This window comes from Trematomus bernacchii, unplaced genomic scaffold, assembly GCF_902827165.1.
Source record: "Trematomus bernacchii unplaced genomic scaffold, fTreBer1.1, whole genome shotgun sequence".
NCBI lineage: Eukaryota > Metazoa > Chordata > Actinopteri > Perciformes > Nototheniidae > Trematomus > Trematomus bernacchii.
This window is the reverse complement of record NW_022987313.1, coordinates 12,925,905-12,939,440: the sequence shown is the minus strand read 5'-3', so window position 1 is coordinate 12,939,440 and position 13,536 is coordinate 12,925,905. Positions and strand designations below refer to the sequence as shown.

Here is a 13,536-nt window from a genome sequence, read left to right as displayed (position 1 = left end):
ACACACTCTGATCATACACACACATGTGCACTGAGTACACACTGACTTCACTCACAACCCACTAGAGACCTAAGACTCTGCATGTCCTACTTCTCTCTTTTTTTCTTTGTATGTATCTCTCTCCTATCATCACTCAGTCTCGGTAGGAGAGCTGCTCTGGTGGTACACACTCTGACATGCACATTCAAAACTTCTTTCTGCTGAATTGTCATGTAGTCTAAAACTTCATATGCTCTGGGGAAGTGTTGTAGTCAAGTCACCAATTCACGAGTCCAAGTCACTCTCTAGTCACCACTCTTCGAGTCCGAGTCACCTAGGGAGAGTCGTAGTCGAGTCCGAGTCCAAGTCTGAGTCACCCAAGGAGTGTCCGAGTCATCATTACCTGTGTTCGAGTCCGAGTCACCCAAGGAGTGTCCGAGTCGAGTCCGAGTCATCATTACCTGTGTTCGAGTCCGAGTCACCTAAGAAGAGTCCAAGTCGAGTCCGAGTCATCATTACCTGTGTTCGAGTCCGAGTCACCCAAGGAGTGTCCGAGTCGAGTCCGAGTCATCATTACCTGTGTTCGAGTCCGAGTCACCTAAGAAGAGTCCAAGTCAAGTCTGAGTCACAAGTCTTCATGTATTAATCTTCGTGGATATATGTGTTGAAATGTAGCTGCTCCTCTACATTGCTTTTATCCTGTCATGTTATACTAATCTGTCTATTGAACTGCTGTGAAGCCAGTTTGGCTACAATTCTTGTAATAGGTGCTATACAAATATAAAGCTTATTACTAATATTAATATTATTATTATTATTGTAAATGACCTTTAATATGTCTAACTATATTTAAAATGAGTTACCTTTTAGAGAAGTGATTACATTTGTATGCCAATATTTTCCTATGGTAAAGTTTTCGTTTTGCGCTTTTATTTTGATAGTAATAAGATCGGGACTCTTATTTTGAAGGAACTTTTACCGGTTAAATCGGTTTACCGATAAAGATTGAGCCCCAGAAAGCACACACTACTTAGCATGCAAAATGACGTCATTCTGCATGTTAAGTAGCCATGTGCTTTCGTGTTATCGGCTGAATCTTTATTTATTGATTAGATCACGTTACTCTGATGATAGTGTTCAAGACAGCCTATAGATGTCTGAACTCGATCCTTAGAGTAATGTGTTACGGAGCCTTCTCTTCAATATTGTTTCCACATAACGAGCATTTTGCGCTGCTCTTTTCCAATGTGGAAGCAGAATGTGAAAGCATACAGCACGATGCGGAGTGTGTCTCTAGACATCTCTAGACTGGAATAGCGGGGCCCAGTACGTGAACTCGCCTCACAGGTGCACATGCCAGGATAGAGGACATCAGACTCCAGAGAAAACTTGCTCGAGTCCAAGTCGGAGCATCAATGTACAAGTCGAGTCCGAGTCATCGTGGGGGGAAAAATTCACGAGTCCGAGTCCAAGTCAGCGTACGCGAGAATTCACGAGTCCGAGTCCAAGTCATCGTGCGCGAGAATTCACGAGTCCAAGTCCGAGTCGCGTCAATCAGTGCGCGAGTCGAGTCACGAGTCCCGAAAATCGGCACTCGAGTACTCCATCTCTGCTCTGGGGACACTGTAGCAATAGGCTGCTGAGAAGCATCTGGAGAAACCTAAAATGTAACTTTTATATGTTCTATATCTTAAAGGGGACCTGTTTTGCTTTTTGGGTTATTCCCTTTCTTGTAGTGAATTTCTATAGGTTTGTTGTCTTCAAAGGCTAAAATCCCAGAGTTCCCTCCAGAGGGAATTTCTCTCCCACACACTCCCCCCTGCCTGAAACGCCTCAATATAATTAGCTTAAAAATGAGAAAATCCAATCCCAATCCAATCTAATTCTACACATTTTCTATATCATTTGATAATCCAATTGGCTCTTTTTCCACTAGGGTAGCACATTTTTTACACACTGTTCTATAAGTTTTCAGCCAGTTTTAAAAATGTTGGTTATCAGGTTTGGATTTTATACATCTAAATTTGGGTTGCTGTCCTGGCCCCCCCTCTACTTCTCCCTTTGTCTTCCCAGTGACCTCTGTGGTGTGGTCAGAAGTGGGATAGTCTCTGGCTCAGCAGCACCCTGAGCTGCCCTCATCTGTCTCTCTCATTAGCAATCAGCCCCCCTCCTCCTCACCTCCTCTTTCCTCCTTTTCCTCCTTCTCCTTCATCTCTTTCTCCCCCCTCCCCCCCCCACCCCCCACTATCCACCAGAGACTCTAACCTCTCTTTCCTCCCACAGTGTGATGCCGTCTGGGCCAGGGGCCAGCATATATGTGTGTCTGTGTGTGTGAGAGAGAAAGAGGAAGAGAGACACCTTGGCTGGGTCAGACAGACACACCCCCATAATCACCGCAACGACCCAGCTGCTGCATCGCACTTTGATATCATTGCTGTAACCTTTACTTGTCATTATCGTAACCTTTTTACATAGCTGTCATTTCCGCCACCAGTTACACTTGCAAGCCGGGGCCTGGGTAATGCACCGTCAGCTTTTGTAGCGCCGAAGGGCATGTTTAAACCGTAGCGCTAGTTGTTTTCGCCTTGCTCTGTTTATGTTGGCAGCAGCTATACGCTCAGGCCTATTGTAAAAGTACAGAGTGTTCAGCCTGTTGGTCTGCCAGCATAAAGGATCAATTCAGTTTATCACAACTTGTGTCTTGTTTTTGTACTTCCTGCCATCAGTTCTATTGGCGACCATAACAATGCACTCTATGCTTTTACAGTGACACTGAGATCTAAAAGGGGCTGATGGTATGGCACTTTTGTTTTACACTGCTGTTTTATTGGGTTGTGGCACACAACAGTATGTCACTTGGGTTCCACAAGGACACGACCACTGTCAACTACTTTGGTCCGGCCTGAAATATTTCGCAATCAGCATTATTGGTTAGATTACCATGACGTTCTGTTCACACATTCATGAATACATGAATCCTAGTCTTTTCGGTGATCTTCTGAATATTACTGAAGCACTGTGAGCCTAAAAAGTATCTAGACATTACCCAGAGGAGCTGTATGTGAGATCTGTAATGTCCCAATCATTCTGACCAGACATTAAACAGACTTTACCCTACCAGGTTCAGAGTACAAAGTGAGTGTAATAATGTCCATATTAGCCCATTTTGGAATCGAACCGCTCATTGTCCTGAGCATTCACAGCAAATAAGACAATACTGTATTGTCACACTGGTCCTGTGTGAGGTATCATTTTTCCTTTTGGTTTAGTTTACCCACACTTGAAAATAAATTATAGGACTTCTTTGTGTCATTATCCTTATTTGGACGATTGGTACCTGTTACTCCTGTATCCAGGTTTTGTGGCTGTTCTGATTAGGTCTTAACATTTCTACCTTTTTAATTGTCTGATGTATCCTTCCCATTGGACTAGTGACATCAGTAGGTTTCCAGACCACAACAATTACTTTAGTAATTACAGTATTTACAAGTATATTTACAGCACAATACTATATATCAGTACAAACCGATGGCCAATCAGTGGCCTCATGAAGGCGGCGTCAACTTCAGGTCTTGCAATATTGGGAAGCATTGTACTTTGTGAGTCTTTGATGTGAATCAGGCCTGAGACAAAAGTTCTCCTTAACACTTCAGAACCACTCTCAGAGGAAAAGGAAAGTGGAACATTCTGTTATTGTTGACAACCATCAAAAGTTATCCAGTAGCCCACTAGTCAATCAGTGGTTAATATTACCCAGAGGAGCATCACTTAGAACTTGGAGGCTGTGTTGATCCATCTTTGGGAGTGTTATGTGGAGTTCTCTTACAAGCCATGAGCTAGTACGGTGTCTTCACATAATATATAATGCCAGTTTGTGTCTTGGCGTCTCTCTGTGATACCGTTTGAAGAACCCAGAGATTGCCTTTGGGAGACAAAATGGCTGCTGTGTGAAGTACATATCAGTACAGTAGGAAACAGGCCGTCCTCCAGCTCGAGGGCATGTTCTGTCCCCTGGTTCAAGAGTCTGTAGTCCAACTAAAGAGGCATCAAAGTAAAGTTAGCCACTGTTGCAAAGACTGGCATGCACTCATGGCATACTACAAATGTATTTTTCCCACACCCTCGGTGTAATCCAAAATGCCGGGTCTTAATTAAAGTAGCACGGGTTCTCCCCGTGTTAACCAAAGCTGGAGTGAGGAAGCCTTTTTAAGTCTGTTTAGCCTGGAGGCTTCGGGCCTTTGAGAGAGAACAAGTGGGCGTTCGTTTGTTCATCAAGCTTTGTTATGCAGGTTTTTTTCTTTCACTCGCCAAAGGAAAGGCGCGCTGAACTTATGATCGTCAACACATTTTAGAAGCCTCACCCCTTTTAAACTTGCGACGAGACTAATTATGAATAAGCGTTTGTGTGTGTTAACAAGAGATAGAGGATGGTGTGTGTGCACATTAGTCCGAATGGGTGTGCGTATATAGTGTGTGAAGCATTGTGTTACTTCTGAAGTTAAAGGGGACCTATCATGCAAAATGCACTTTTGTACGTCTTTTATACATGAATATGTGTCCCAGGTGTTCCAGGGAACTCACCAAGTGTCAGAAAACACAACCCTCTCTATTTTCCTCCATACCCAAATCTCTAAAAAAAGGGGCTGCAACGGATCTGATAAAAACTGATCCAGATTTGAACACTGTCCTGACGTCAGGACGGTGGCGCTACGGCTATTGGGCCAACTCCACCAATCAGGAGGAGACAGCCACGGCCATTGCCGTTTGAAAGCGCTGGAGACGCTGTAGTACATATGCCAGGCCTGTAAGTGGCGCTGTAGTCTGCCACAAAAGCAGCGAAGAAAACTTCCCGCCAATAGTTACCATGGTTACCCTTCTGTTTATTCTCCGCTGTGGCTTTTTTTCTCCCTCCCCGAGGCAAGCGTTTGCTCCCGCTGCAATGCAATCCCTCCCCGTCGAGGCAAGCACTGTAATTCTCTCCGGTTAGTCCACCAGCAGATGACAAACACCCACCTCTCCGCCTCTTCCAAGGAACGAGGGGACCGTGCGGCAGAGTTTCAGTTTCAGTTTGTTTCACCGGTCAAGATGTCCGTTAAAGTTGAAATCTTCCGGACAAAATTAGAAAAGTGCCGGTCAAAGGTCTTCTTTGTTATTTATTGAGCTTTAAAACAAATGAATAACGACTCTATATAATAAAACACGGAGGACGGAGATCTCTTTTTCTCCCCTTCTTCTGACAGCCCAGCAGCTGATCAGAGCACGTCTCCCCTCTCCTGCAGGGGGGCGTGATCAGCAGAATCAGACCCGTAGACAGCAAACAGCACATAGAGCGAAATGAGGCATGGCTAAAATGCATGATCTGTTTGGTATTTTGAAAACAGAAACGTATAAATATACCTTATATAGGTATGGCCCTACAATATATCATTTAAATATAGCATGATAGGTCCACTTTAAGTTCTGAAGATATTTGTCAATACCAATCAATAAGTGATTTTCTGTAAATGTTATTTATGCATGTGCTCACTTTACATTTTGGTGAATATACTTATATATATATATATATATACTTTTCCTTACTTGTCATCTGTCAATATCTTGCTCACGGTGTAAGCACTTACCTTTTCCATCTTGAGTACCTCATTGTCACGCTGGAGGGTCATATCTGACATTTACCCTCTATTCTCTCCTATCTTCCTTCTTTTGTTTGCTGTCTTTGTTTTGTTTGGAACAAAGGCGGGTATATTTTCTACCGTCCACAAAAACAAGCAGCCACAAACAAAAGAAAATGGCCCTTTCCCGCTATCGTGCTAGAGCCACGCCTACCCATACCCAACACACACTTCTTTCACCAAGCCTTTAAAGTTAATTCCTCATTTGATATCACTGGCAATAAATCACTATGGTAATGCCTCCTCATTTGATTTGGGAGGATCTGATTATGCCTTATTGCAGAGTCATTTGAGCTGAGCTAAATTATTAATCACCATCAGCCTATTGTTTTTCTATATTGATGTCCTCCCAACCCCCTTTCTGTGTTAATTGAAATAATTCAAACCTGGGGAGTGACAGTGTGATTTGTATGCATGATGGCCTTCTTGACAGCCTTTCATAAAGCACTCCGTCGTCTCTTCAATGACAAATCGTTTTTTAGCCATGCTGTAGGTATAGTTATGCTGAGCGGGTCGGTCCACCAGCTTGGTTTGGACTGAAATGTCTAAACAATGAATGGATGAATTGGCATGAAGTTTGGGACAGATATCTATGGTCACTAGATGATGAAGCCTAATGTCTTCAGTGATCACATTTGCTTCTAACACCGTTAAGAACAGTTGTCCACCATATGCAAGATTGCACAGACATAAATGGCTCTAAATGGCGTTCCCCTGACCTCCTCTTGTATTGACATTGGGTATACACATTTATGTCTACCTCAGGGTGAATTAATGTTCATCTCTGGTGACATCAGCAGTTACATTTTTTTACCAAAAACATGACTTGCTAAATATCAGCATGTTAGCGGTGTCATTGTAAACATGTTGGAATGCTAATGGAAGTTACATTAGGTTTTAAGTCTTTCATCAAGAGAAATGGTTCATGTATTCTCTATAGGCATCACCCTAACATCACGTGCTAGACATTGCTTATTTTGAGGGAGTAGATTGAAACGCATTGGTCCCAATTGGCCCTTCTAAAAAGAAGGACAACCAAAGTGTGGCTCAGTTTGGGAATGCCTTGTTGTAGAAACTCATGTGATAACGGATTAGCACAGCACAATGGCTAAAGCATGCTATGCCAGGTCTATGGAAGAACGCTATTTGACGAAATGTCCACGAATGAAACTGAAAGAATATTAAGATGTTGAACACAGCCCACTCTGTAAATGTTCTGGCACTTTGTTCATCAGGGGGTCAGAGCTCAGGTTCAACTATAAGAGATGACAGAGAAGCAGAGACATCCGTCATTATCTGTCTCAAGGTTGCTCACGATCACATACCATCTTTAATGGAGACTGACCCTGTGGCCCTCTGGTAACGGCAGATCGCCTCTTGAAAACACAGAGCCCGCCCGCTGTCTACTCTAATCACAGCTCCTGTATCTCTGTACGCCTGTAATGCTAGGTTAGGATCGGTATGGTTCAAGACCTAAAATTATAGGCTGGTGTAAGATAATATCAGACCATAAAGCTGTGGTAGCGGCATGCTGCACCGTTATATAAGGCCTGAGCTAAAGTTCACTTTTCCAACTTTCTGGTGTGTTTTTTTCACTTTGGCCCCTTGTGGTGCCTCTCTGCAGTTCCCTTGGCCCTCAGCTCTCGTCTACTCATCCTCTGCTCTCCACTCTGCCACCCACTGCTCTTTTTTTCTTCATCCAACTCTTTTCGGACAGAGTTTCTGCTTCTTCTTTTTTTCTTCTTCCTTCCACTATGTCCAACTTTGACTTCTGGGCTTTTTCGCTACATGTTGGCCAGATTTTGTATCCATCCATATCCTGCCTGTCTGCCGTTTGAAACTCCTTATCCGTTTGTGTCCTATCTCAACAGTTCTCACTTTGCCTCTACGCGTCCAATCCAAATCTCACACAGATATTCAGATAAACACGCTAGCACACCTTTCTGCTCATGCCCTGTGGCTGGGCAGTGGTGTACTATAGCATACTGTACGACGTGTGTGTGTGTGAGTGTGTGTGTGAGAGAGTGAGTGCAGCTGCTTTTGGCCATCCAGGCTGCCTCCTCGTTTTCAGCTTCATTTCCCTCCCTAATGAAGATTCAGAGGCAGCGCTGCTACTGGCACAGGATAGGAGAGGAGAGGAGAGGAATGAGGAATGAGGAAGGAGCTATAGGGGAGGAAGCCATGACAGCGGGAAGAAAGGAAGGCAGAAATGAGGGTCAGAGGGAGAGGAGGAAGATGGAAGGGAAGAAAAGTAGGCAGAATTCTGAAGCAGAGAAGCAGGCAAGAAAAAAAAGGGGAAGGGAAGGAGGGAAGATGAATGGGGGAGAGAGGACAGCTACAAGAGGAAAAAGGCTGATGAGTTTTGTGATAAAGATGACTAGAGAGGAAGTAGCTCTCTCTCTTCCTCTCGTCCTCTCTCCCCTAATTAGCTCCCTGGCTGTGATGAATGGCGCAGCACTTAGGACCCAATCGGCAAGCCGACCTTGTCATGTGTGTTGATGGGGTGGGGTGACTCTACCTCCCCACCTCTGTCCCCCTCTTACCTATTGTACCACCTCCTGTGGAAGCAGATGCTGCTAATATCGAGGAATGTGTGTGTGTGTGCGCATGCTCAGTAGTACACTGTGTTTATGCTTTGTCCTCCAGTCTCGATGGCTGGCAGCTCCACACATAGGTGGAAACACTCTCTTCCAACAGCTTCATTTCATACGTAGGGACTTTTGTTTCGCAGTAATAGCTGTCACATTGTCAGATCACATATAATAATTAGTAAGAATGAAACATCCCTTTATTTTCTTATCTAAATTATCCGCTGTAAATTCAAGGCCTCAAGAAGCTACTTGCCTTTGATTTTTTTTTTTCACATTGTCTTTTAGGATTTCCTGCTTTTTCCTAATTGCATAACTGTTCCACTGAGAATTCCCTCTGTTCAAATATGTTCCATGTTGTGGTTTTCCCACCTGGGATTTGACATAAAAAAGCTCTGATTCAAATATGAAGTATTAATAAAGATCAAGTATCTGTCAATTTAGTTGATATGCGTAATTATGAATACTACATTTTACCCAGGTGTGATAAACAAGAATTATCCTTTGCTTACAAGTTGTTGAAACATTCGTCCTTCTGTGAAAAAATGTGTCCGATTGATGCATTTGAATTCTTGAAACAAGCTGTTTTTTTCTTTCCTGAGTGATACCTTGTTAGTTAGAGATGCGTCCTACTGAGTGTGTTTGTGATTATGATAGCTGGAACCCCGTGGATATAGCCGCAGGTCTTCCTCTGTGCTGCCATCCGTCAGTCATGGTGTGTGTCTCAGATCCAGTGTGTCTCTTCTCCCCCTGCAGAGCAGCAAGAACTGGCGGGCCGCGGTGGATCTGACGGGCCGGCTGCTGACAGCTCATGGTCAGGGGTACGGGAAGGCCGGCCAGCAGAGCTCCCACACCACCGACTCACTGCAGGTAAGACGCCAGCCGCTGTCTCTTCATCAATCCCTCCATTCAGCTGTCCCTCTCTCAGAGCGTTGGTGGGTGGAAGACAGTGACGCCAAGGCACGTCCTGTTCTACTTATTAATGTAATAATTCCCCAAAAGCACTTGAAATGAAATAGAATTTGCAATAATAATAATAAAGCTTTATTTATATAGCACTTTTCATACAACACATGCAGCTCAAAGTGCTTTGAGGGGTTGCTAATAAACAGCTCATCTAAAAAGATGTGTCTTTAGCTGGTGTTTAAAAATGAAATGTTCTCACTGATAAAGTATTTGACTAATTATTTAATACCCTCTTATCTTGTTATGAGAGTTCATTCCTTTTTTTGTTTCCGAACTGATGATATCAATTAGATTTAAGGGGGGCTATGATGAATTTAGTTTTTGTGTCGCTAGTTTTTTTGTGTTGTCCCTTTTCGTCAGTGTGTTGCTGTTGGCACATTTTTGAAAGCCCTTGTTCTTGGAGCTCTATGCAGAAGATGGATGGCTGCATGCGCTCATTAAGAAGGCCACCGCTGTGGAAGGCTCTGTGCACGAGACTTTCAGTTAATCGACCGTGTTGTTGCCTCGTGCTGCATATTACTGCTTGTTTGCGTTCCTTAACATCCTGGCACCATTTTTAAATCCTGGGTTTTAAATGTGTGGTCCATTTCTTTTTTTTTTGTATGTATTTTATTATTGTTATTAATAGCAATATGCAAAAATGAAGACTATTGGGCATTGCTGTTAACCTTTTACCACCCACTGTTCTTCCCACAGGACATTTACACTGTGCTGAACTTTCACAGACTGCACGATTCAAAGTTACATAAACATGGACAAAGTTACTTTAGACACTTGTATACAGTGTGGGGGAAACTTCTGTGTAGCAATGCAGGAGGAGTCACCGACTCAAAAGGAGACACGGGGAGAGCTGGAGCTTTGATGGCAAACACTGATGGTTTATTTAGAGCTTCGGCCGGAGAATTGACAAGACAGGCGGTGTGTCACGAGTTGACACAGCGGTTGCCAAACCAATTCTGAAGAACTCTTTCTGTAGCTCGAGGTTTTAACTAGTTCGGAGTGTAATAATCAACATTCTTTATCAGTGAGACTAAACAATTATGGACCCTGAATCTAACTAGAGCTCTCGTCAATAGAAAAGAATATGCGCCAGGGAACCTACGTCCCTGAACAGTAAACTACCTCATGGCGGCTTGTGCTCTGTCATAGACTGGCAACAACAATGCGCCCAAGCTGCTCCTCCTTAAGAGAGATAGCAGCAATCCCCAAGGCCGTAGACCTATGCCATGGGAGAAGAGACAGTAAAGAGAGAAAATGATGAACTGGGTCGAAGGTTGAATACCTAAGCAAATTATTCCCTAACATACAGATGCATGGCAGAGGATACAACCGAAACCAGAAACATTTTTTTATATCTACCTTCAAAGCCATTACAATAAACAGACAAATCATTGAAATGTAATCTTTAAATCCATCACAAAGGTCTAAAATGATCAAATCATTTTCATTAAGGTGTACAAACCTTATGTGGGAGACAAACTTTGGGATTTTAGCCTATGCAGACCATTTACATGCACAATAACCTATATAACACACTACAGGAAAGGGATTATAGGGCCCCTTTTTAAGGTGTACAATCCCTGGGGGCTCCAATGCTGCTCAGGAGCTTCTGGATCCTTCCTTCATGGTGTCTGGCTTGGAAGTAGTCCATCCCCAACCCCATCAGGACACAGCTTCATGGGCCTGGGCTTCTGTCCAGGTGCTCTCCAAGGCTCAAGACCATTTTCACAACATGGACCTGGAACAGCCTGTGCCCTCCAGATGTGTAGAAGTTCATTAATGTAATTCACATGTGAAATAGCCTCGGTCATTATTCTTGAATAACCCAATTTAAGCGTCCTTATCCAGGTAAAAGAAAATGAATGCTGGATCTTACATCATCAGATTTTCTTGTCTTAATTATCAGTATTTCCCTTGAAAAAAAACCCCATCAAAATATGTTGGTTTGGTTCTAAAAGAAAACATTGCATCAGGATTGCAACCCCATAATATAATTTGAATAATGTATGAAACACAGATGATTTAATTAATACTGCAACAATGTAAAACCCAGTAATGTAATGACTTTATAAAAATCGTTATGAGGGTTAAATGAAAGTCAAGACATTGTATTAAATGATTGAGCATGTTAATCATAATTGGATTTTGACCAAATTAACTGGAAAATATTAACAGTTTAAGGAAGAATTTAGGAGGTTTGATTCGAAAGACGTATGCGTCCTTTCTACTGCATGCTACAGGTGCAGTGCACTACTCTACTCACTCTTGGGAATAGGTACATTTCTAGATTTCATTTTCTAATTCATATAGTACCCTGTACTGCCATGACACTTTCAATCATGCAGAGCTTTCTCGTCTGGTTCTTTTATCTTTAACCAATAAGAGGATGTTCTTCATTTCTTAAATTGACCAAAGCTGACTTTTATTATTTTATTTTCAGTCATCTAAGAGCAAGATAGTGTTGAAGAAGAAAACGCAACTTCTCAAATCATGACGGAGTGCAGCCAAAAGCGGGTTTTGATTTGATTCAGATACTCATACAGGTCAACAATACAAAATCCTGCCTCTCTGTGTTCAGATCTACCTTTATCGACTTCACATTAGCTTATATTCCTGTCCTAGTTCTTAATATTGTGTCTTATGATATCAGGGTCACAGTGATATTTTCCTGCTATAGTCATACATATTATTTCGATTCAACTCTAGCTGTTGGGCAATGTGTAACGTAACCCATATGCCTTCAACAGTACAGAATGCTAATATCATTCTTCTACATATTGGCGAACTAGCCGGGAGGGAATTCAATTGTACTTTAAATATTTGATTAATGTCTTATTCCCTTAACGGAGGGGTGTGTGTTTGTGTATTCCAGCTGTGGTTTGTGCGGCTCTCCCTCCTGACCAAGCTGAACCTCTTCCAAAACGCTGAGCTGGAGATTGAGCCCTTCGGCAACCTGGACCAACCGGACCTCTTCTATGAGTACTACCCCACTGTTTACCCTGGGAGGAGAGGTACACACACACACACACACACACAGCTTATATATAACCAAACCCAGCCTCTGTTCTTTGGGGTAATAATTCTTGATCTTTAATGTAGGAGGAGAACTCTGGGTGTTAATCACAGGAACTTTTATCCACAAACGTAACATTGTAAAAGAATGCATCGTTTCCGTCTCTTTTCATATTTCCTCCTTCCAAAAGCCGCCGTTTGAATTCTGTGTGAAAGCTGACTCAAGGTTGAATAGTGGTATTCATGATAGTGCCGAAAAGCTGCTCGGAAACTCTTATCTGTGAGCTTTGAATGTGTTATTAGCCTGCTCTCCAAAAGGATTTTGCATTTTACCCACGTTTTTTTTTGGATACACAAGCATACCACCACTGTCCTATTAAATATTCAAAGGAAAGTTTCTGCCAGGAGCTTGATATTAGACTGTATCGTCGAGAAGCTCCAACAACTGCTTGTCTCCAGCAGTTCTTTGGTTTTGTTTTTCCTCTTTTACACTGCATGAATTGCTCTCTAATGTATTCCCATTACTTTGGATCTGCTTCGCCCCTCGGGCTACCACAGTGAAGGCAGTAGCGGAGACACAGCTGCACACACACACACACTCGACACTTGACGCTACACCGCACACACAGCCTTCTGAAAGAGAGCACCGATTGACTTTCCGTTGCTCAATTTAAACGCTTTGTGCCCTGCTAGGTGCTCGCAGACAAACTGGCACGCGTTGTTTAGCCTGGCATCAGAAGTCGAACATTTCTCCGGCCCAGCGCTTGTATCGACTATCTATTACCCATGATCACACTCTTTGAGGCTGTAAAGAGTTGGCTGCCCATGTATCACTATCTGTACAAATTCAGATCAACGTGGCGCTTGAGAAGGAATCAATGTTTGTCACTTATTAATTTGTTTGCCAAATGAAAAGTTGGATGCTGCGAGCCTGGCAAGTGGCTATTCATTAATGTCCTTTTCCAGCCTGTACACTACTTGAATCCTTCTCACAGGTAGAATAAAATGAACTTTTGGCTAATGCTAACCTTTCCAGGTTCTTTTACAGAGAGCCCTTTTTTCAGCTCTATAACTGGTCTAATAAAATAAAAATGTATTAATGTATTTATAAATGATCATTTTAAAAACAATGAAGAAAACACTCAAAGACACTTTAAAATACATGTCAGAATTCAATAATAAATCATAAAAACAATACGCTTAAAATATAAAACACTATATACATGACACAATAAATAACACATTTAAAAATACAAAAAGCAGTTTTTTGTCAGGCCCATAAAAAGATGAACATGCATACTAGACTGGTGAGGAAAATA

The 13,536-nt window shown here is 42.5% G+C and overlaps 1 protein-coding gene across 2 annotated transcripts in view; it reads left to right on the top strand.

The window, feature by feature from the left end:
• trappc12 (trafficking protein particle complex 12) overlaps positions 1 to 13,536 on the top strand; it is a 36,943-nt gene that overhangs the window by 12,577 nt on the left and 10,830 nt on the right. For both annotated transcript variants that reach the window (XM_034124345.1, XM_034124352.1), the window contains exons 4-5: positions 8,996 to 9,109; positions 12,078 to 12,216. In XM_034124345.1, coding sequence (XP_033980236.1) covers positions 8,996 to 9,109; positions 12,078 to 12,216 — 253 coding nt within the window. The remainder of the gene's footprint in view (positions 1 to 8,995; positions 9,110 to 12,077; positions 12,217 to 13,536) is intronic.